This window comes from Conger conger, chromosome 17 (genome assembly GCF_963514075.1).
Source record: "Conger conger chromosome 17, fConCon1.1, whole genome shotgun sequence".
Lineage (NCBI taxonomy): Eukaryota > Metazoa > Chordata > Actinopteri > Anguilliformes > Congridae > Conger > Conger conger.
In genome coordinates, this window is record NC_083776.1 from 25,995,261 (window position 1) to 26,018,723 (window position 23,463).

General features: G+C 39.4%; 1 protein-coding gene across 1 annotated transcript in view; it reads right to left on the reverse strand.

Annotated features, from left to right (window-relative positions):
* The window catches only part of LOC133116813 (insulin-like growth factor 2 mRNA-binding protein 2), a 56,610-nt gene extending 38,970 nt beyond the window's left edge, over nt 1-17,640 (reverse strand). Inside the window, exons 1-2 of the mRNA XM_061226783.1 lie at nt 17,116-17,640; nt 15,930-15,990 (exon numbers count right to left, since the gene is read on the reverse strand). Coding sequence (XP_061082767.1) covers nt 15,930-15,990; nt 17,116-17,290 — 236 coding nt within the window. The 5' untranslated portion in view covers nt 17,291-17,640. The remainder of the gene's footprint in view (nt 1-15,929; nt 15,991-17,115) is intronic.
* Between the last annotated feature and the right edge of the window lie 5,823 nt (nt 17,641-23,463).

Consider the following 23,463-nt stretch of genomic DNA (forward strand, 5'->3'; position numbering starts at 1 on the left):
AAAACCAGGAAGGGATGCCACGCTGGTTCCAAGCTTGAGCAAGTGTATTGTAAAACCGAGAATTCTCCTGAAGAACTACATTTACCGAAGGAATCAGTTGTATGTCTCTTGCATTTGCAAACTGTATATTGACCTTTGCGTCCGTAGCCCTGATGTAACCAGACCAGCAAGTTATTTTTAATATTCAATAGTCTTCAGTTGCCCATACAAAAGATAACAGGCTGATCTTAGCTTGCCCTCCTAACATCTGCGGTGAATCTCATTGTGTTAAGTATTGTTCCTCAGAGTCTCAGAATCCATGACAACCACCAGCAGATCTATTCAGTATATTTATAATCTCCGATATGATATTTGCTCTTGCTGAATTTACCTCAGTGATACTAAAAAGGGCAGTGTGCTGATATAGGTGCCCTGGGGCGAGGAGTAAGCAATGGCACCGATCCTCCGGCACTCCCGCCCTGAACATTCATGTTTCGGTTCTGTGCAGAAAACACACACTGCACACCAAAGCAACTTGGTAACCTAGCAACAGCCTGCAATGCCACAGAGGCAGTCTTGTACTCTGGTGTAATTGGCTATGCATGGTGAGCGCAGACACAGACACTGATGCAAATGGACACCAAAACAGATAAGTGTGAGGGGTCTTTGCGTTTCAGGTGAAGCCACTTCTGGGAGAAATCACTCGGTGCAAGAGTACTCGCTCGTGTGCATGTGCGTGTGTGTGTGTGCATGCACACATATACACACACACACTTTACACCCGCATACAGGTGATTTCTCCAGCTTTACCAGCTAGGCGCAGAAATAAATCACAAATCAATAGTTATCTTCACTGACGGATGAGTCTCCAGTCACAGTGAAAGCAAGCCGTTTGGGGGGGGGGGGTCCTGGTTGCTTAGCCTATGCAGGCCTTTAAAGCAGTGCTGTTCGGCTTAAACATTCCCATTATTTGTGGTTTATACTGGTGTTATGGCTAATGAGGAACTGAATATTTATTTTCTTTACAAACAAAAATGCAAATGAATAATTTAGTCGGATCCTTATCGGTCAATAAAATTGTCTGCGATGGTCACTCATGCGGCATGGTCCATGTGAAACAAAGCCAGGGGTCTCTTCACATGTTTGCCTGTCGATCAGTCTGCCTGTTTGAGCTCCAATTGCATTCTGATTTATCACGTTAGCTCAATGGATCCATGTTGAGGTCTTTGCAGGAAGGCAACTTGGTTTGGTTCTTCCCATCCTAGAGCGGTGTGCTTTCGTGCTTTTTCTCTCTCTCTGATCCAAGGCCTTGACCTAAGAGAGGATGCACACATGTCCCCTTGGGAGAGTCAGGGAGCTATTAGGGCTCGCACATCCTCAATTAGAATGACAGCTTTCCTCTGTGTGTTACCAGTTCCGACAAACGGAATTCTAATGGGTTGCATCAAACAAAAAAAATTCTTGGAACAGCAAGGTGAATCCCTTTGTTTCTGCTATACACTGAAGACAATTCAGTTTGAGGCCAAAACTTGTACATGAGATGACATCCCAAGTTCAGCTTTTATTTCCTGGTATTTTTATCTAGATTCGTTAAATTACTTGGAACATATCACCTTTTGCATCAGACCACCCAATTTTTAGGTGAGCAAAAGTATTGGCACGTGACTGATAGGTGTTTCTTGTTTCCCAAATGTGTGCTGTTGGACTGATTGGTTAAGCAATAAATATTTCTGAATGTCTACTCTTCGTTTTAGCCTTGGGTTTGGCCTATGAAGACTGAATTTGTGTTAGGAATCATGAAAGCAAGCCATTTTGAAGCTTAAAAAAGAGGGGAAATCAATCGGAGCCATTGCACAATCTTTGGGGATAGCTTGTACAACAACTTGGAATGTCCTGAAAAAGAAAGAAACCGCAGGCATACTGAGCAATAGACATCGAACAGGTCGACCAAGGAAAACAACAGCAGATGATGACAGAAACCTTGTGAGAGCTGTGAAGGAAAAACCCCAAAAATCAGTCTGTAACATCTCAAGCAATTTCCACAGGGCAAGAGTGAAGGTATCTCAATCAACTGTTTGAAGAAGACTCAAACTCATCTAAGAGACCAGCAATACAGATGCTATACTACAAGATGGAAACAACTCATCAGTAGCAAGAGATTACAATAAGCAAAGAAGTAGAGTGATGAGCCACAAAAGTTCTGGAACAAAGTTTTATGGACTGATGAGATCAAGATTAACCTCTACCAAATGATGGAAAGGCCAAAGTGTGGAGAAAGAAGGGATCTGCTTGCGATCCAAAATGTAGTATATCTCATCTGTGCAGCATGGTCAAGGAAGTGTCATGGCTTGGGCTTGCATGGCTGCTTCTGGAGTTGGCCCACTAATCTTTATTGATGATATAGCTCATGATGGTAGCAGCAGGATGAATTCAGAACTCAAAAACATTCTGTCTGCCAACTTACAGAAAGAATTGCATCAAAGATAATTGGGAGGAACTTCATCATGCAGCACGACAATGACCCGAAACTCACTGCCAAGAACAAAGGACTCCATTAGGGAGAAAAATTGGAAGGTTTTAGACTGGCTCAAGTCAATCATCAGACCTTAACCCAATTGAGCATGCATTTCACATCCTGAAGAGGAAAACCTCCTAAAATAAACAACAACTGAAATAGGCTGCAGTAACAGCCTGTAAAAGCATCACAGAAGAGGAATGCAACAGTTTGGTGATGTCAATGGGTTGCAAGCTTGATGCAGTTATTGCAAGCAAGGGATATGCTACCAAATATTAAGTGTTATTTACTTTCATTTACTGAAATACTCTGTTACAATACTTTTGCTCATCTAAAAATTGGGTGGTCTGATACCAAAGGTGATTCAAAGTGTTTGAAGTAGTTCTAGTAACACCTAGTTGTAAATACCAGGAAACAAAAGCTGCAATTCTGAACAGTTGTTCATCTTTTTATCTCATGCCCAAATGTTATCAGTGTATTGCAAAAACAAAGGGATTCCAATGCATTTGCTCTGAGATGTTATTTATTAAATTTTTTCTGTGAGTGTACCAGTTGCATGTTCTGCTCAGCGTGCCCATTCAACAGCTCACCAAGATAAGCAGCACTCGATTCACTGCGTGTTGAGGAAAATACAATACAGGGTGCATCGCTGGAGGCTTACTTTCTGCTGAACATTGAGCAGTGAGATTCAAGACGACAAAGGATGCATCACAACGATAAAACAGTGTTTGTGAAACATTTGTCAGTCCTGTTGAATATATTCAGCATTCATTAAATGTATTCATTTGCTTATGCTCACACTGAAGGCAAGTAGAGGTGACATTCGAGTGACAAAGATACAGTGTCAAAGACAAGAGAGTTGCTCTTGAGATGTAAATTATTTTTATTTTTTGTAAAGTACAAACTGGACCCAAGAGGCTTGACCCTATGGCTCAGCACCCCTACAGTTTCATTACTGTTAGAATTCAGATCGTTGCCTCTTCTCTAGTTTCCACTCCGTTAAAGGACAAATTCTGAGAGTAAAAAAAATGTTCCATTTATCTTGTACAACTCCTTTTTCTTTTTTTTAATCTTTTTTTATAAGTACAGAAACCTAAATACAGAAATACCCAATGAACAGAATCTAATTGGAGTGCCTTTACATGAGTGTGAGATCAATCTACTGTTCTGAATTTTGCCAGCAGACATACCATTTCTGAAGTGTTTAAAATTAGCTACTGTTCATTAAATCTTATGTATATGGTTGGAACCTTATGTAAACAGCATTACAGAAATGCTCTCAAACTGAAGTGGGGTATGTCATTTTATCCAATCGTGACTCACTTTCTCCTTTCAATTATAGTAACACATTAATGAAAGTTGCTTCAAACAATTTATTTCCAGCCACTTTTTAAACCAGTAAACCCGCTGGGATGTGTTTAGGCTTTTTTTGGTTCATCCTTAACGCTTAAAGGCATTCAGACCCCCAGCAGCCAAGTGTGAGAGATGGTTCCATATTTTAACGCTTTTGCCAAGACCGCTGGTTCTCTGCTTCATTCAAAGCTGAATGAGTCCTGGCAACAAATGCAAATACTTGCCCTTTCTTTACCACAAACAATCTCTTGCTGTTGGTGTCCTGTCTATGCACCGGTGTAAGAGTTCGAGCAGAAACTTTCCCCAAGCTCACAATGGAGAGCTATCACCTGTCATGAGGAGGGTCAAGATCACTGCATGCACTGCTAAATATTAATAAGTGGAAAATGACCGTGCCACAGTAACATCCGTAAAAATAAAATCCTCATTCACTCAAAACGCAGACTAATTAGAAATGTACAAATTCAGCTGAGCCCATAAAGAGACAAAATAGGGATGGGGTGAATCATAAGTAGAGTATCAGATGTTTAGCTCGGTTGAAATGAGCATTTCTGAGTGGACCCTTGCGAAGCTGCAGTATGGGGCTGCCTGGGCTGGTCTGGTACGCTGGTAGCGCTGCGCTTTTGGTGGACGTGATGCGTTTTCCTCCCTGCACCCCCTTTGAAGAGTGCTATCGGGGGTTACCATGGTAACTGCTGTTGTCCATAGCTTGAACCTGAAGCCCACCGCTCTACCTGGTCAAGGAGAGGGTGCAAAAGTTCATAACCTCCTCTGTAGCATTCAAGTTTCCAGATACAGTGCATCTGGAAAGTATTCACAGTGTTGTTATGTTATAGCCTTATTCCAAAATGGAATAAATTCATTTTTTTCCAAAAAATTCTACACACAACACCCCATAATGACAACATGAAATTACTTATGTAAATGTGATTTCTTAGTTTTTGATTTTTAATAAATTTGCAAAAATTTCAAAAAATGTTGTCATTCTGCGGTGTTGTGTGTAGGATTTTTAGGAAAAAAATGAATTTATTCCATTTTGGAATAAGGCTGTAACATAACAAAATGTGGGAAAAGTGAAGCGCTGTGAATACTTTCCGGATGCACTGTATAAAAGCTTGTCTGTAAAAGAGCTGCACTCAAACCGTGCCTCTCTCCTTCCCTCTCAAGCATTTTCTCAGGATAAAAGGTTCAAGTACTGAATATGCAACTAAATGGTATTCTTTTAATGGACTGGAAGCCAATTCAGACAGATTAGCCTTAATCTTACTCTTTTCTATGGGTGCAGTTATGTAGAACCACACAGGAGCAGAATAAAGCAGAGAGAGAAGGCGTGTGTGTGTGTGTGCGTGCGCGTGTGTGCGTAAGCGCGTGCGCGTGTGCGTGCGCGTGCGCGTGCGCGTGCGTGTGAGGTGGGTGGCTTTGACAGTGCCCATGTCTGACATCCAACTTCCCCCTAGGCATACAGCCATCATCCCCAACCCAAATGAGAGGGCGGGAGGGTCAACACATGCTCCGCTGACAGACGGGCAGAGAGCGTTTGGCCAGCAGGAGGCGCTGTCCTCACTTCCTTGTATGGGGCGCCCCACCTGCTGGGGTCCCCAGCTGTTCTCATAGCCCCAGTCTCAGGGCCTGGGACAGGCCCGCAATCCTCACCCCACCTCCGTGGAGATGGGAAGGGGTGGGGGAGAGGAGGTGACCGGAGGTTCAAGGGCATGGGTGACGTCCTATTGGTGGGAATCCACAGCACTGGGAGCGGTGCGACCCTTCAGCAGCTCTGCATGCTAAGCCAAGGCCCAGCATGTCCACACTCTTACCTTGATTATTTAATATACACTGAGAAGGGTGCAGTGCACTTCTGACTATCAGCTGAAGCTCACACTGTTTATGCTATTAGCAAAAGCAGCCAGCAAGAGCCTTTTACATACTATGAGACGTGAGCTATTGTAAGCATGTAAATGAGAGGAACATGCGTAAAGATCGTAAAGTTAGCCGATGATATGCATGGTAACAGGACAACAGTGAACTGAAAATAACAGCAAGGTCAATTAACCAGTCGTCAGAAATTCTGATGCATTGTCCTAAATAATAAGTAAAAACCAATTTTAATTTTTAAACCATAAGGATGTGGCATCTGGCTTGTGCAAAAATCTTCCAAATAAAGAGTTATACAAATAATACGTGGAAATGAAAGAAATAAGAAGCCAAAAAATAAATGTAGGGAGGCGGCGGGTGGGATTCTGCTCTGAACGTATTTACAATGATTTGTACTGAGACAAACATACACAATCCATTACGTTCATCAACAGGAAGTGTTGGAGGTAAGTACATGGCGTAAACGGCTGCAAACAAGGAACTGAGGCTTGTTTTGTCCTTTGATGAACAGTGAAAAGCAGTACTTATATTTATTTACAAGTTTATTGGCAAGTTCATCACTAAAACTAAGTTTGTTCTGTACTTTCTGACATCCAATAGCGGAATTTATAGCAATGAGTGCTCATAAATATGATTGGGCATTCTAGACTAAGGAGAAAACTTAATTGAAAATAAAAAAGAACTTTATTTAAAAGCATCTCAACTTGATGGGTCTCTTAATGCAACCCTCAATCATGAGGGCTTACTATTTGCTGTGTGTGTTTCTCTGACGTAAAAAACAACAGGCGTGCAATATGGCAGAATCGTAATCGTGCATAAACAAGTTGCTGCTTCGACCAGCACCGTAATGTCAGTAAGTGCTTGACCCAGACGGGCCCGGGAACTGTTTAAAATCCACAGTCCTGTCCTTGGGAGTAAAATTAATCACTACGCTCCAAGCAGCAGACCAAACAAATAACTCAAATTCTCTGTGATACAATCCTCCCCTTCCCCATGCAGACTTTAAAAGACTGGGCAGATATGGACAAGGAGAGCCTCTGCATTAGGACACATGCAATATAACCGGATCATCAAACGGGGGCCTGAACTGCTGCTTTTCCACCCTCCCTTTACCTGGGTGTCAGGTGTGAAGACAGTCTGACCAATCAGTAGCGCTAGATGAATTAGTTCAGTTAATTACCTGGGAGAAAATAAAACCAGGGCTGGATTTGGATTTGATGGCCAGATTTGATGATCCCTGCATGTAATGTGCTGCAGGTCAGTCTACCTTTATTTCCAGGGGTATATTTTATATACTTATCACATCCACTTTCTTAATGACTGTTCACACGTTTCAAGTCATGTTAATTTGTTCCTTGTCCTTCGGTAAAGACAAACACATGGCTCAGCCTGCCTGCGTCCATGCCCATTCCAGGAATTTATCTGATAATCCCTGCTTCATTCTGCCAAGACCCAGATCAGGCTTTCTGCGCTTGTAGCTGTGAAACATTTTTACTTTTTTTTTTGTATTGCTTCTGAATAGGCTTTTAACATTGTACTTGGCACACCTCAGTAGACAGCATCTTATCCTTGACTGACACTTAATTTTGTGATTAACTATAATTCTTAATGGATTTTATTCAAATTTCTTTTTACATTCCTTTTCTTTATACTGACCTCTTCAATTAAGTAATTTTAAAGTAATTCAATAATTTTATTATCCAACTTAATGTAAACAGACGCACAAATCCAATACTCATGTTCCACAGATTACCTCTGAAAGCTGATATATGCAGTATTTATATTCCCTTTGTATCCATATTAATTCAATAGGATGGCTCCATGCTCACACATGTCTTGTCCCCCAGATTCTACCCCATAATGATTGTAGATATATACCTCAGAATAACCAGGGATTGTTCTGTTGCACTTCAAGTATCACACCAGGTGTATAGTCACAGGACTGCAGTGGTCTCTGAACACTTCCTCATATGAAGCTGAACACCAAGTGGATTTAAGCGTGATATTTGTGATCTATACTGATGGATCACAATGTTTTCATTCACACAAGCCTCACATTAAAACAAGTGATGTTGCTGATTTTTTATTTTGCTACTGTGAGGAATATTATGAGAAGTAATTAAGCGAGTCAAAGGTTGTTGTGTGATTACAACTGGATTTTACATAATCGCTCGGTGATTACGGCCTTTGTTTTCTGTATAGTTTCCTTAATTATACTGTAAGTTTTAGTTGCACAAACTGACATTTATTATCCAAAACTGACAAGAGCTACTAGGGGCAAAATGGAGGCTAGTTGAACTGAAATGTTTCTGGATTGATGTGTTCTGGTCAGACAAGTCTACAGAAAAAATAAAAAATAATAAAAATTCAATATCCAATAAAAATGTATTTGGCCTAACATATTGCACTTCATCAATGCTTGAATGTAAGCCAGTAAGCACCACCGGGTTTATCAAAACAGTAGAATGTTCTACAGGTTCTCTGGGATCGCAATGCCAGTCAGCCTTTCTCCAAGGGCTTGTCAGGGATGGAGGGGGGAGAGCAGGAGTGGAAGAGCGTTTGGAGCCGGGAGAAGCAGCTGAAATGGCTCTGATGGAACGGGACACAAGCCGGAGTGTTAATGAATTCAGAGTCGATCAGGTGACAGCTATCGCATTTCACCATGTGCACTCTCACACTCCTCCTCTCTCTCCACCGAGGGGGAACAATATCTTTACAATGCATCCTCCTTTTTCACCATAGTCCCTGACTGATACTGAACACAAAGGCGGTGTGTGTCAGCTCTGGTGTTAATGTGGTTTTTACCAATTATAGTAATCCAATTAGATTCATTTTTCAGAATAAAAGTTTAAACATACCGTGGTAAAATAGACACCTATGTATGAATTCGACTTTAAAATGTATTTTGGGTAAAACACTTCATTGTCATTCCCCAATTTGGAATGACCCGTTAAAGTTGTAAGTATGCAACTGGTCACCCTGTGGGAATCTCTGCTATAGTCAATACAGGCACAGTCAGAATTTCAATTCAGGACCATGGGCTGCTCCCTTCAGTGTCATCTAGTACTCAAACCATGAACTCTCAAATACTTAACGTTCTGACTTAGCACTATCAATCATGTCAGACACTACACTCAAATAATTTCAATATATGTAGTCTCCCTGATGGCTGGTCTCTTTCCGCGTTCATAAGCATCCATCACCATACAGTAAACATAAATATGTTTTTATGTCTTTGTCTTTCCCACTTAAAATGTGGGGAAAATTTTAGCTCGGTTTGTGTACTTATTTTTTTATAACTGCAATTCCTGATAGAAGGTGCGTTATTATAGGAAGTCTACTGTGTTCCACATAAAGAGAAGCATTCCGTCCCTCTCTTGATTACATATTGTCCAGAGCTCTGAACTGTCCTTTCTTCGAAAGAAAACACTTAAAAAGAACACAATTACTGTTACATGCTTTTATTTCACAATTGTCTCAATACAGAATCTTGCTAGGACCCCCCCCCCCAGACCCTGCTGGAGCCCAATCAGTCTTTTAGACTGGGTCTGCTAGACACTCGTCTAGGTTCTGGTCCCCTCACCTGATCACCATCAGACCCAGTGGAGAAAGAGGGGTTTCGAACTCAGAGATCCTTCCTAGAGCGCCAACCTCCTCCCTCTGCCCCCTCCATGGTAAAAACAGGATCTTTGTTTCACCACCGGATGGAGAAAAGGCACAGATGAGGGATCCTCTGGGCAGCCCCTCAACTTTTGCCTGTTTTTGATCTTAGTTTGCATAAATACTTCATTTCAAGTATTGAACCATTCCGCTGCTCATTATGTGCAGTATATGACTCTTAAAGCACTTCCCTTTTGTAACTGAAAATAACTCAATTTCACATCCAGATGCTGAATGGTCTCTGGACTAAAAATCTAACAAAAACAAAGACAAAGGATGAATGCATGCAGCTAAGAAGATACAGCAACAGTGCCTAGACTATTATATCTTAGACTATTACAATGTTGAACTGTGTTGACACTAATAAAGCAGCACTGAGTTCACCTATTCAGTTCATATTCAAATATCTGAATATTTCAAATGTCCACCCTATCCATAAGTCACAAGTACGCACTTTCTAGAAAATGGATCAAATGCTAAATGACTGAAATGTAGATGTTGGAGAAATGCTCAATTTGGAATGTCCAGCTGGCCTGATCAGCTGGCTGTTATTTTTCCAAAACCAAGTTGTCACAGAACTTAAATGAATATATTAGTAATTGAACATGTGTAGGCGCCTACTGCATCTGTTTTTTTATTCACCATTTTAAAGTAAATATGTTTAAACAGAAATTACTACATGCACAACACGGCAGATCTTTTGTACAACACTCAGGGCCATTAACTTGAAATGCAAATGTTTACTATGAATAAAAAACATAATTATCCAATTCTTTCATACCCAGTTAGTGAAACTAATGTCTCCTAATATGAAAGCATTGTTCATCACCATCATCAGCTTCAGCAAGAACACATTTATTCTGTTTCACCAAGAGAGCACTTCTGATACTTGAAGCACTGTGATTTTATAGTGAACTTTGTGCAAGTATAGCATTTCAGAACTGATCTCCAATCAAAAATCTATCCCCAGAACTCACAGGTGGAAAATATATTTTAAAATAAACAGTTCAGTGAAACGAGTTTGCCTTCAACAATAACCTGATCTCACCGCAAAATAACTTGCCCCAGGCCTTCCCCCGACAATATGTACATCTTGTGAAATTATTATATTAAGAATGAAAACTGAAAATAACATTATTGTGCTACATGAAGAACATCACTTTTTATTGCATAAGTGTCTAAAATGCAGTATATTAATCTAATTAATATAAACATATCAGTGCAATTGCATGGTATTGCCTCAGCATTATTGCTTCAATATTCCCAAATAATGCTTTTGATTTTTACCACCAACATTATTGCCAACTATTGTGGGCATCAACATACTGACATACTGTATAAAACAATCTGGGAAAGTATTATGTGTTGTTTCTGGCTGCAATATTCAAAACTATATTTTTATTCCATATTTGAAATTGTTTATCCGGTTTTCAACGATTATTGCTGAAAGAAAATGTTTTTATTGCAAATGAAATTAATGAGTAATTAATACAATAAAGCCTATTTTTTTTCAAATGGGGTGCGGATCAACATTCATTTTGAAATGTTTGCTGTATACCAACTAAAATAGTTTACACCATCATCAAAGATATTTGTGGCAAACTACAACTACACATTTTTCTATTTTTTACTTATTCACAAAAATGTCATCAAAGGCAGACTAGGAAACAAACATTAATGTACATAGAATATATTTTTATTTCCATTCATTTATACTAACAGCAAAATAACATTTTTTAATCTACCTTTCTCAGTTTAAGTGTGACTTCTGTGACTTAAAGCAAAATGCATTCTTTGCCTTTTGATAAAAATCTATACAGACTTTGAACTACTCCATGAAACACAAAGGATATTATCAGTGTGAACTACAAAATAAATCCACAAAGCAAATTCCCTATCTGTCTTAGTTTAACCAAGAAAGATCAACTCCCAAGGATTTCCAAGGATTCAAAGAATATTTTAAAACAAAAATACAATTTTATCAAACCGTTGTACACATTTCAGAGTCTTCGAATAGTCATAACAGGCTCTGAACGATTGTGCCCATACACAAGATCCTGCCTTCCATTACGACCTGCAGTGCACCTTCTGACACAAAACCTGAAGACACGTCCACACCCCGAAATTACAAATCCTAGTCCTTTTTTCTGTAATCGCCGTCGTTTACATTGCTTATATCACACACATAGCACCACAACAATGAAGTGCAGCTTTAATTCAAGCATGATTTAAACATATTCTGGTAAAATGGCACAGATTCATGAAAATAAACTGATCTCCACATGACACAGCAAACACATACACAGCAGTACACCACACGTGGCTAACAGGCTTTTCCAGACCACAGAGATACTACACCCACCTGCCATTACACTCCCTCCTGTGGTGATCTTTGCACAAAATATTTCTGAGAACATTTCAGTCAAGAGATGAATCTTGAAATCCACGCAGTCTCAGACCCGTACAAATGGGTTAGCACCATCAACTTTAAGAGGTCAAGACAACTCCAATGTCTACACCCACTGAAGCTCATAGAGAGCAGCTCTAACACTGACTTGTTCCTTTCAGTGTTTCCATAGTACATGGATTTCCTTTTATTTATTTCTTGCATGCAGTTTGGGTGACTCCGAATGCAAGCCATTTTGAATCCTGTATGAGATGGAACCAATGTATGCAGTTTGACTCATTTTAACAGCTACAGGAGCTGAATCATGTATGAGATGGAACCAATGCATGTAGTTTGACTCATTTTAACAGCTACAGTAGCTTTGATTAATAATACCAAAACAGTGACATACGTGGAACTCAAGCCGTCTGACATTAAGGCCAAGTGCTCTAACCCTTACACTACATGCCTCTAGACAATTGCGTAACAGAGGGACCAGCTGAGGGCCACACGGGCCCCCAGCCCCACCTCAGCAACTCCGCATCATTGCTGCTATATAGAGTTTATGGGATCCACCAGGCACCCTACCCGGCACCCCCTCACAAAAGAGCATCTCTGACGCATGCAAAATGTAATAGAACTTTCTGTGTAATCTCTGCAAAGTTCACAAATTTTCTTTTTTCATCATTTTATCAAAGTTTTTAATCATCAATTATATTACAACACATTTCAGAATATTATTTAATGTGTGCTTGTACCAATGCTGTAAGTGCATAACGTGGTTTTGCCTTTTAAAAATGCAAGTTCAATGTACTTTTTCCTATATATATTTTTTAACTTCACAATATTTTGGTTAGAAGTGTACGAACTTCATATTAAGCATTCATATTTGCTAAGCAAATGTTCCTTCCAAATACAAGAGTGTATTTTACGATTATAATTATAATGATTATTTTTATTATAATTATTATTATTATTTTATTATTATAATTATTATTGTTATTATTCTTGTGTGTTTGTAATGCATATCGATGTTTTAAGACTAAAATTGAGCCTTATTGCCAGGGGCCATGTAAAAACACAGGGCACTGTTTCCACATATCACTGAGACACAGCAGTGATCTACACCACCCTTTAAAATCACACTTAAATACTGATGTACGTTACTTGTTTTCAAACTGCTGACAGTCTATACACTAAAGCCAATAGTAGAATGCAAGTGATCCCTTTCAATGCAAACAGACTATTTCAAAGAGATTATGTCAGTACTGTTAATTATGTTACTGCAGAAAAAGTACTGCACATAAGATACTGAATAATTTGCAAGTTGAACATTGTCATCATGTAAATAGACATGCCTTAACTGTTTAATGGCAGCACTGAATCTACACCATACACACAACTGTATTAGCCTATATTATAAATATGATTAAATTGGTGGTGCTAAATATTAGAAAGCATTAACTCTATTAAACTTCTTACAAAAACAATGGCAACAAAGCATATAAAAATACATTTTCAAGAATATAAAACTGCAATATATTTTCCATATTTTTAGGTGTGTTGAGGTACTGTTATTTTTACTGTGATTTCCAGAATATCCCCACTAATTAAATCATATCATCTGTGAACAGTGGTAAATCAGTTTTCAGTACATTTGGAAAAACTAGATAAACTTCAATTTGAATGACATTAAAATTAACTTATTTCTCTGAAGAAGCATGCATATATGCTTTTGGAATATAAAGACATATGCCCTCAGTATTACCAAATGACATAATAACATTGATGCACTGTTATTACAGGACACTCAAAATCAAGATTCAAAAATGATCCAGAAGTCCTTAGAAAATCTTTTAAAAGTATTTTTCAAATGAAAGAAATTTTGAAATACAAAGAGGCAAAGGTGATGACTAAGGCAATTAGACATCTATCCAAATGTTACACACTCAGCTGCACATTAGTATGCACTCTACATAGCATTTCAACCATACAAAATTTCTCCTGAGAATTCATTTCCCCACATGTGTATCAGAAACATGCAGCTGAAAAACTGCTTTGCTGCATTATTTTTCACAAATGCAATTTTCATTTAATCTTTGTCCGTAAAATTTTATTTGTAATTATACAGTTGTAATCAAATGTAAGTAGTGTAGATCTGTTTTTACAAATAATTTATTTGGCCATTACCTTTTATTGATAATCATAATTACAGCAATGCATCAGAAATTATAGATTCAGAAATACCTCCATTGGCCTCTCTCTGCCTAACCCCAGAACTTATCAGTGCATACGGTTATAAACCCTATAGCCTAAAATAAAATATGATTCATATCATTTTCCAATACTAAATATCACATTTTTCATAAAACAATTTCATAGTAAACCGACTTCAACTATGTAGCCTATTTAGCAGCACATTCTTATTATCAACAGTGTTCATTTCAGTAGTAAATAACGTAGGCCTACATAAGAGGCAAAGTGCCTAAAACTACTGTACACTCCTTGAACCGTGACAGTGGAAATTCAAGCATCCCGACTGAATCAAACCTTTTCCTTCACTGTATACAACATAGCGGATGGCTGTACAAATTCCACACTGTACAAAACAGAACTGGGATCTATGCAGGCTATCTCGCTCGATGGTATAGTCCACGCGTTGCCAATGAGCCCCATACACGCTTTCAGAATACCTAATTCTGCAGGCCGTCACTAAAGCCTACTCAGCGCTACCCCAGCTGCCATGCTTCTTACAAATCTGGTCTCTGGCCATCTTAACTACACACATAAATAGACTTGGGGCTGTACGGTGCAAGGTGGCCAACTAAGGCGAATCTAGCTTTAAATTAAATGTATTAAGTACCTTCTTTGATAACACATTTTTTACGTGTGTAGGCCTATTAGTCTGTTCGTATTGTTCCGTGCTTTGGACAATTGTTTCTTTCTTAAAAGGCGCCCGTTTAGACCGGGTCCGTCTCTATAGGACACGCTTATGAAACTTTACACATTAATGTGTTTTCATTGAAAATGGATTAACTCTGAACTTTGTTGTTTACGTTGGCATAACAAAGTCTCAGAAACAGTCGACTGTGCTGGACGCTCGAAAACAAATGGAGACTACACAAGTCACGTGCACTAAAATAAATATATATATATATATATATATATATTCACCGAGAGGTCACGCTATGTGTAAGCTCTTACAGCCATCATAATGGCGTCCCTGGTTGCATTTTTGTTGCGTTCACACTGGTAAATATACATTTATCTTTGAAGTTCTGTCGCATTCGCCCTATATGAAGAATTAACAAAACGAAATTGTCTCCGCTTTATAAAAGACTGGTTAATAGGCCAACAAAGATGAGAACATTTCGAATACCATTAATGTATTACCGTCAGATAGGCTATTCCAGTTTACTGCATACCTTTAAATTCTACAGGCCATTGTAATTTAACTCTTTCATTGAAGTGCACATTCATGCAAGCCAAATTCTAAATTACTTTTTATAAGACTGCATTTTATGCTCTGTTATCTGTACAATAAATAACTGCCGAACTATTAAACCCTATTTAGTTCACATTTTGTCTTAAATCGTCAAAGGCAATAACATTACAGACTCGCGCTTATAATAGAAGATATGGCAGAGCACCTAAATTAAACTAACTTTTTTTTTGTATTATTAGAGTGGTCACAAAAATAGAAAATAATCAAATGTGTACATTTCACACAAATAAACATTAAGTGAAAAAGCGACAAAGATCTAGCTTTTATCATATAAAAGAAAAAACCGCTTGGTCCTTTGGTGCCTTGTCTGTTTAACGTAGGGAAAACGATATAGCTTTTCTAGAAATACTCCACATTGCAAGAGAAAATATTTCGCCGAAGCTATGTAGCACTTTTTGTAATCACTTCTCCAATTAAGACAGAAGCCCATTACAAAATATCAAGTATATTAAAATGTATGCTCATGTTATAATATGCTGGTCAATTTCACCCCTTTACTGACTATTTTACAGTAATAGCATTATTACACACAAACAACAACAACAACAACAACAACATAACAACATGTGCCCTTACTATATTCCCCATTGACTGACTGAGTGACGTGGTCAGCTTTGACTGAGCACTTAGAGACACAGAAAACAACAGAATAACATTACCTTAGTTTTTTGGGTACAGAGTAGTCTACCTCAATCACCTTCCCGTGTAATTCAACTTTTCCTGTTAGGAGGGAAAATGGATAAGCTGTAGCATCCAAACGGTTACTACATATTACACATTTCATTGTGTAATTGATAGCTCAATCAGTTTCGAGCAGTTTGTGACATTTATTTGCAGGTTGTAGCGATCTTAAAATGTCTGAAGGCACTTAACTACATTAATCATTTTCACAGAGGAAACCCACGAAAAGTTTATAAAAATCTAATGAACAGAATCATAGTAGATTTCTATTCATTTCTCAGCCGAGGGCATACCATTTTCTGATAAAATACCCATATATAATTATATTTGTACCTTAGATTTGACTAAATAGGCGCCAAGAGCCAGATGAGCTCTTTATTTTAAAACTCACAATGAGAAATAGGCAGCCATGCTTTCCAATCCCACAAACCACTTAGTTGTGAGAGGGTGCTTTTTTCCAGAAAAAAATAATGCGAGAACTTAAAGAAAGCTAGGGCTTCACAGGCACTCTTCCTCTCGCAGGATCGTCTTCCTCTCTTAACAGCGGGCTTTCATTTAACTGTGTGCAAGGGGCTAGTATCATTTTTTTCAGGGCGACTGTGCAGAAGTGGCCTGGCGCTGTATTCTCACCTCGTCCCCCCAGCTACCTGTTTATTACCACTTTTCCCTGGACCCCTATCACCGACCTACAGGACACCTCGTAAAAACCTACCTAGGCATCGTATGAACGTGGATTTGAGACCTTCTTTTTGGTTACTTCTGTGTAGTCTTTTCAAAAAAATCAAGACAAATAATAACTGAAAAATAATTATGCCTACTCGAGCATCACACCACCCCACATTTTCTATGGGTGATTGGTAAGCAGCCCCCTTCAAAACCACTATCACTTAACGCACAAAACCTAGCGATGTAATCTACAGTACAACGAGTGTACTTTTTCATGGCGTTTATGGAACACACTAGTGAGTACATAAGTACTGAAATTTTGAGTAGTTACTAGCTTTCTGAACTCCTGCATTGATTACAGCATTGTGCGTACGTGAATCATGCTAAGATTCCCCATAACGTTACTTTCTTGTCTTAAGAATTCTTTCGACATTTTCATCCTGCAAGACACAGTGCTAACTGCCGCGAGCGGACGATCTCAGTTTTTGCTGTTCATACCTGACAAAGTCTCAATCGCCTTTATGGCCCAATTCTGGTCAGGGGAATCCACAAAGGCATAGCCGGATTTGAGCAGAACCTGGTCGGTCAGGGGAAGCTTCCTCTCGCCAAAGAGCTGCTTCAAGTCCTCGACGGTGACTGAGGGGCTCAGATTCCCGATGTATAGTTTGTTCATGATCCGAAAGAAATCCTTATGTGGACACAAAATTGGGGGGAAATCCGAGACGAAAATATAAAAATGAAATGAAAATAAAAGCAAAAACTGCAATGAAAACAACAATCGCCCCCCCTATCCAGTCGACCCCCGACTCCAACTCTGCTCGTGGTCAAACACTTTTGACTGGTGTAGTGGAAAAGTGGCGTTTCGACACGACGTTATTCTGGAGCACCGCCTCTAAATAAAATCTGCTTTAAAAATATCGGAAAAATTGTTTGCCGCCCGAACGTGTTTGTGAACGACAGCATCAGTGATCTAAACAAACTGACATGTGAGTGCCAAGCGGCACCAAGATCACCCACCCATGAAGCAAGAGGTGGGTTGTGGGAGTCAGCAAACGCGTTCATTCACTCTTTAAATAGTAGCAGTAGCAGCAGCGCTAATGGGAGGGTGCTTAAGAACGTGGCCTCCCAATCATGGGGACCTAAGTGTAGGCTAAGTTACAGTACTTTGATTCAACTGTCCAATTTATCTGATTTGATTGAGCCGTAAACTGAATTCTGATATCAATCACTTGGCCTTAAGCTACTTATCTACAAGTGCTACGTGTGTTTTCTCAAATTAGAAACGTTATCGTGTTAAGAACATTAAACAATAATATGTCAGAAGAAATTAATACTTATTCAACCAATTCATTAACGCAATTAAATTGAACGGAGCCACATTTGTTTTTGGGGGAAAGCGACATATTTAAAACTTATAACGTATTAGGCTAATGCATGGTTTGCCAGGATGTCAGGTAATTTGAGGAAGTATATATTGTACTTCTCACTCAACAAAAGGTTCGTACGCTATAATTAACCTACTTGCATGCAAAGTCTACGGCTAAACAATTTTGGAAAAATAAAATGTTCGGAATCAAGTGGTAATGGTAGTCTAACGGCTAACAGGAAGTCAAAGGCGATTCCAGTCTGCATTCTGTACACGTTTTTAAACACAGGCTCTATAGCACCATGCGGGCGGGGGGGACGGGACTCAATTTGCAATGATCTCTCCTGCCATTCATCGCTATGCGCCTCTCTCTCTTCCTGAGTCTTCTCGTCATGCGTAAAAGGGACAGTTGATTGAAGGATAGGGAGCTGGTATTCCCCGCCCAACTAAGCCTTCCACCATGAATTCCCAGAGGACAAATGCTGCCGAAATTGGGCCTCGTCGATGTGAAAGCAGACGCCCCATACAGTAGTCTGCATGGAAGAAAAACTGTCAGACGGGTGGAAGGACTGACGGGCGTACTGGTGGGGCACCCGCGGCGTGTGGAACATACGCTGGACGACAGTTCATGTCCAGAGTTGAGCGGTTTCTTCTTCCATTATAAACTTAATTTGAGTAGATATGCTGATACGATAGAATTTCCAATTTATTAAATAATGATAGGTCATATACCTTGGCTGAAATTAAAACCCTGAAACATTTTAAGAAGATGTATAAATGTATTCCAAACAGTATTGTATTTTTACATGAGTATGGGGAAAGAACACCATATTCATACTTAGGCATGACAATCTGTGATAACAGGAGTTGAACAACATGGCAATACAGGACTACAGCCGGTACAGTATATTATATTCAGGTCAATTCAGCAAGGCCTCTTGTATTGAATAAACCTTAATACTTCAAAGACAGGAGCCACAAACTTCATGCAATACAATAAGTTGAACTACCAAGACACATTTTTCACATGATGGGCAGTCAGACATCTGCTCACTTTTCCATATTCCTGGCCCTTCTGTACAATGTTTAAACATTTGTTCTTATTTTGTGTGCCATTGTGGGCAGCTGGAGAGCACAGCTGGCTGCAGTCCATTCTGCAGCGCAATGAAATGTCAAGTAATCTACTCGGCCATTCTGACATTTCTGTCGTGAATTTCTCTCACCCTGCAGACTGACCTTGCTGCTTTAACCCCCTCTGTTATGGCTTCGTAATAACATTTGAATAACTGCATAATTCAATCACTTGATGGACTATGAGGTAATGACCTCATTTAGGCTTATTTTTAGGCCTAAACCACTTAATGTTGCAATTTGAATATCACTATTCTGAAGCATATAAAAAATATTTCAATTACTATAAACTGGGAGCAGCGCACCCTATTAAAATGGACTGAACCTTGCTTTACTGCGACTTCTGTTGCATCTTAGTAATTTACATGCTATATTCAGTGCAGTCTGTAAGTATTTAGACAGTAACCAGACACCAAGCTGCAATAAGTAAGTAATGCTTTATTTATATAGCACCTTTCTAATCCAATGGTTAAAAAAAGCAATTAAAAAATTGTATAAAACCAAAAACACAAACACAATAAAAACCCGATAAAATGCAAAGATAAAGCATACTGATAAAGGAATAACAAAACATGGCAACCGCACGCATCAATAATTAGGGAAAGCAAAGGAGTAAAACATTTTTTTTTTTAACGTTTTGTTAAAAGTACCAGTGGAGTTGACAGTTTTATGATAAGCGCAGTCTCCCTTCAGTTTAAGTCTAGCCCCCCTGGGTGACGAGCAGACCTTGGTTGGAGGACCTCAGGGACCTCACACTGGTGGAGACAGCAGCTCGGCTATATAGTCGGGAGCTTATAGTATAAGATTCTCTGCGAATGTGACAACATCTGTAACAGTCATCAAATTTACATTAAAATGTCCGCTCTGTACTGGATCATCATGGTAAACAAAACTGTTCGACAGAGTAGGACCCGCTTCTCTCAGTGTGAAATATGTTACACAGTAGTGCTACGGCATCATGTTTCACACTGCAAGAATTGATTCCCTCCCTGTAAAATATGTCACACAGGAGTGCTAGAGGGCAGATGAAAGCCATTTTCTAATGTTTTAGTGACCAACCTTTAAGCCGGATGGCGGAGACCGATTTCAGGCAATGAGTGCACGCTTTTCAAACCAATTGGCTGAACTTTACACACAACATCACAGACCTCAGAATTCACTTAAATGTCATCCAGGCCACAAACTGTACTGCAAAAATAGAGAACTACTACCAAAGGCATGGCACAGATAGCACAAAGTGTCAAATGCACTGAAATCCCATAAAATGTTGATGCGTATGCAGAGCAAATCAAACCCGTTGAACTCAGAAGTGCAGCTATAAAAAATCGGAATTTGAGGGAACATGGCCGGGATACCAGAAGCCGAGGTCAAGGCTGGATCTGGAGATGACCAGGAAATCAAAGCTGATATACATTCAGTGAGCACTTTATTAGGTATTTGTTGGACTTATTTTTTTGACTTATTGGTCTTCTGCTGCTGTAGCTATCTACTTATAGATGCCCTTCAGCATACCCCTGTTGTGGTTATTTGCGTTACTCTCACCTTCCTGTCAGCTTCGGCCAGTCTGGCCCTTCTTGTCTGACCTCTCTTATTAACATTGAGTTTTTTGCCCTCAGAAAGGCTGCTCACTGGATCATTTTTCGCACCATTCTCTGCAAACTCAAGAGACTGTTGTGCATGACTGTTCTTTCTGAGATACTCAAACAACCAATTATTCCACGGTCAAGTCACTTCGATCACATTATTTCTCATTCTGACATTTGGTCTGAAAAGCAACTGAACCTCTTGACCATGTTTGCATGCTTTTATGCACTGAGTTGGTGCCACATGATTTGCTGGTTAAATATTTTCATTAACAAGCTGATGTACAGGTCTACCTAATAAAGTGATCACAGAGTGTAAGTTCATGCTAATAGAGAGCGTGTGTGTAACAACAGGACCTCCCCAAACTCTCAGGGGTGGTGCATATGTGGGTATAGATGGGGGCCATTGCTGGTTGGGCTACTGTATGCACTTTGTCTCCTCACTGCTTGGGGCCCACAGTTGAAGTGAGATTTAAATCAGAACTATTAGGATTAGAAATAACCTTTATTTAATCATGTTGAAACACCTGGAATTATGTTCCTTTGCCTTTAACTTCATATGCATTATAACATATTCCATTTTTATGTAATTGCTTTCATTCATGTTATTGTTGTGTTCTTTGAATTACTGTATGCCTTTGTGTCAGAGCAGCAACAAAGACTCCCTGTACTCAACATGAAATTTGATAACTTTTTTTGATAAGTAAAAAAATGTAAATAATATTGCCATTTTTATATTTTCTTCAGCAGTACAGCATCAGCATACAAATATCAAGTCCCTGCAGTTATGAAATCAAAAGTAATAATCAAAGTTAAGCACCACACACCTATTATAGCCAAGAAATCAATTTCAATATTTGTTTTGTAGTAAGAATTATTGCTGAAGACAAATATACTGTCTCTCTGGACTGTGAAGTAGGAAAACAGTTATTCACCTTTTTATTAATGAGATGCGTTGTTTCTACATGAAGAAAATTGATTTATGGATCAAAATGAAATGGCTTAATCGCAGGGGGACCAGTGAGGGTAGATTGTTTTTGACCCAGTGGGCACTGGGTGTGGGGCGGAAGTCGGACGTGGACCCCACTGATCCTGGAATAGCAGTCCTCCCCACTGATCTTGGAACAGCAGTAGACCTCAGTGATCCTGGAACAGCAGCCCTCCCCTCTGATCCTGGAACAGCAGTCCTCCCCACTGATCCTGGAACAGCAGTCCTCCCCACAGATACTGGAACAGCAGTAGACCTCACTGATCTTGGAACAGCAGTCCTCCCCACAGATCCTGGAACAGCAGCCCTTCCCACTGATCCTGGAACAGCAGTCCTCCCCACTGATACTGGAACAGCAGTAGAACTCACTGTTCTTGGAACAGCAGTCCTCCCCACAGATCCTGGAACCGCAGTAGACCCCACAGATACTGGAACAGCAGTAGACCCCACAGATACTGGAACTGCAGCAGTTCCAGGTGGGAAAGGGACCTGCAAGGCAGGCAAGGCAATGACTCGACTACAATCCCAAACCATTGTGACCAAGTTCCACATTGGGAGGGCATTCTGAAGCATGCAATTTCATAGCCTATTGGCAGCACTGCAGGTCTGGCTGACATTTAAAACAGCTGACCCTGTGACCAACTCTGGGAACAACTTAGTCAGTCTTAGCTTGACTCTAGAGTCTTTGCATGTCAAGCAAACTTCACAACCAAAAAAGTAATACAATGTGTATATAAAAATGTATGTTCAATTTGCTGATTCTCACCTTCCGGAAGTACACGAGAGCCATGAACTGATGATTTTATTCAATGTACAAATAATAATCATTCAAAACAACTTTGCACAAATCATTTTGCTAACGTTTAATGGAAGCAATTCTTACCTAGACTGAGAATTGGAGCGGGAGTGATGGGGTCCCTGAATGGATCAGGCTCCTGAACCCCTGTGGGCTCCTGATCCTGATTGGCCACCCTGACACCTAGTCCAACCACACCACGACACAAATCAACATCCATGCAGCACAGGTACAGAATCCGGTAAGTTTTTTTAAACTTGTGTCTTCAAATTAAACTCCATATCCCTGAAGACTATACGTATGTCCCAAAATGCTGACTGTAGGCAGCTGGCCCTAGGGCACAGACAAAAATCAACAAGTCAAAAATATGTGCATTATATACAAGATAATTAATCTAAAGATGATCTGCCAAATGTCTGTTGTAGAAACAGACAACATGTAATCTAAACTGCCAATTTAGATTATTTTGCTTGGGTAATATGCTTTTTGCTTGGGCAGTCGGATCAATGAGTTAATTTTACTCACTCAATTTCTTGTGTGTTTGATCTGGATAGTGCATGCACATTTACAGAGAGAAATGATGGGACATAAACAGACTAGTGCAGTGATCTCATCCCCAAATACTTCCCACCTTAATTTCACAACTTCCAAAACATTCTTTTTCCGTTTAAAATGTTTCTCCCATTCTCACACTGCTAATACACTAAATGTGGGAAGTTCTTTTTCTCTGCATAATTAGCATGAATTCTTAATTCAGCTTCACACTTCAAATTATTCTCATTAAGAGCTTGATATTTGACTTTCTTTTCTTCTTCCAACCTAAACCTTAACAAAATGTATTTATAGAATGTTATATACGTATAAACAAAACATTGTTTATACAACTACAATCATCAGATTTCAGCCAAGACCCTGAATAACACCAGCAAAGTTAATGTCAGAAGTCACTTGAAAGCAGTGGTGACAAATGAATTAATTCTGA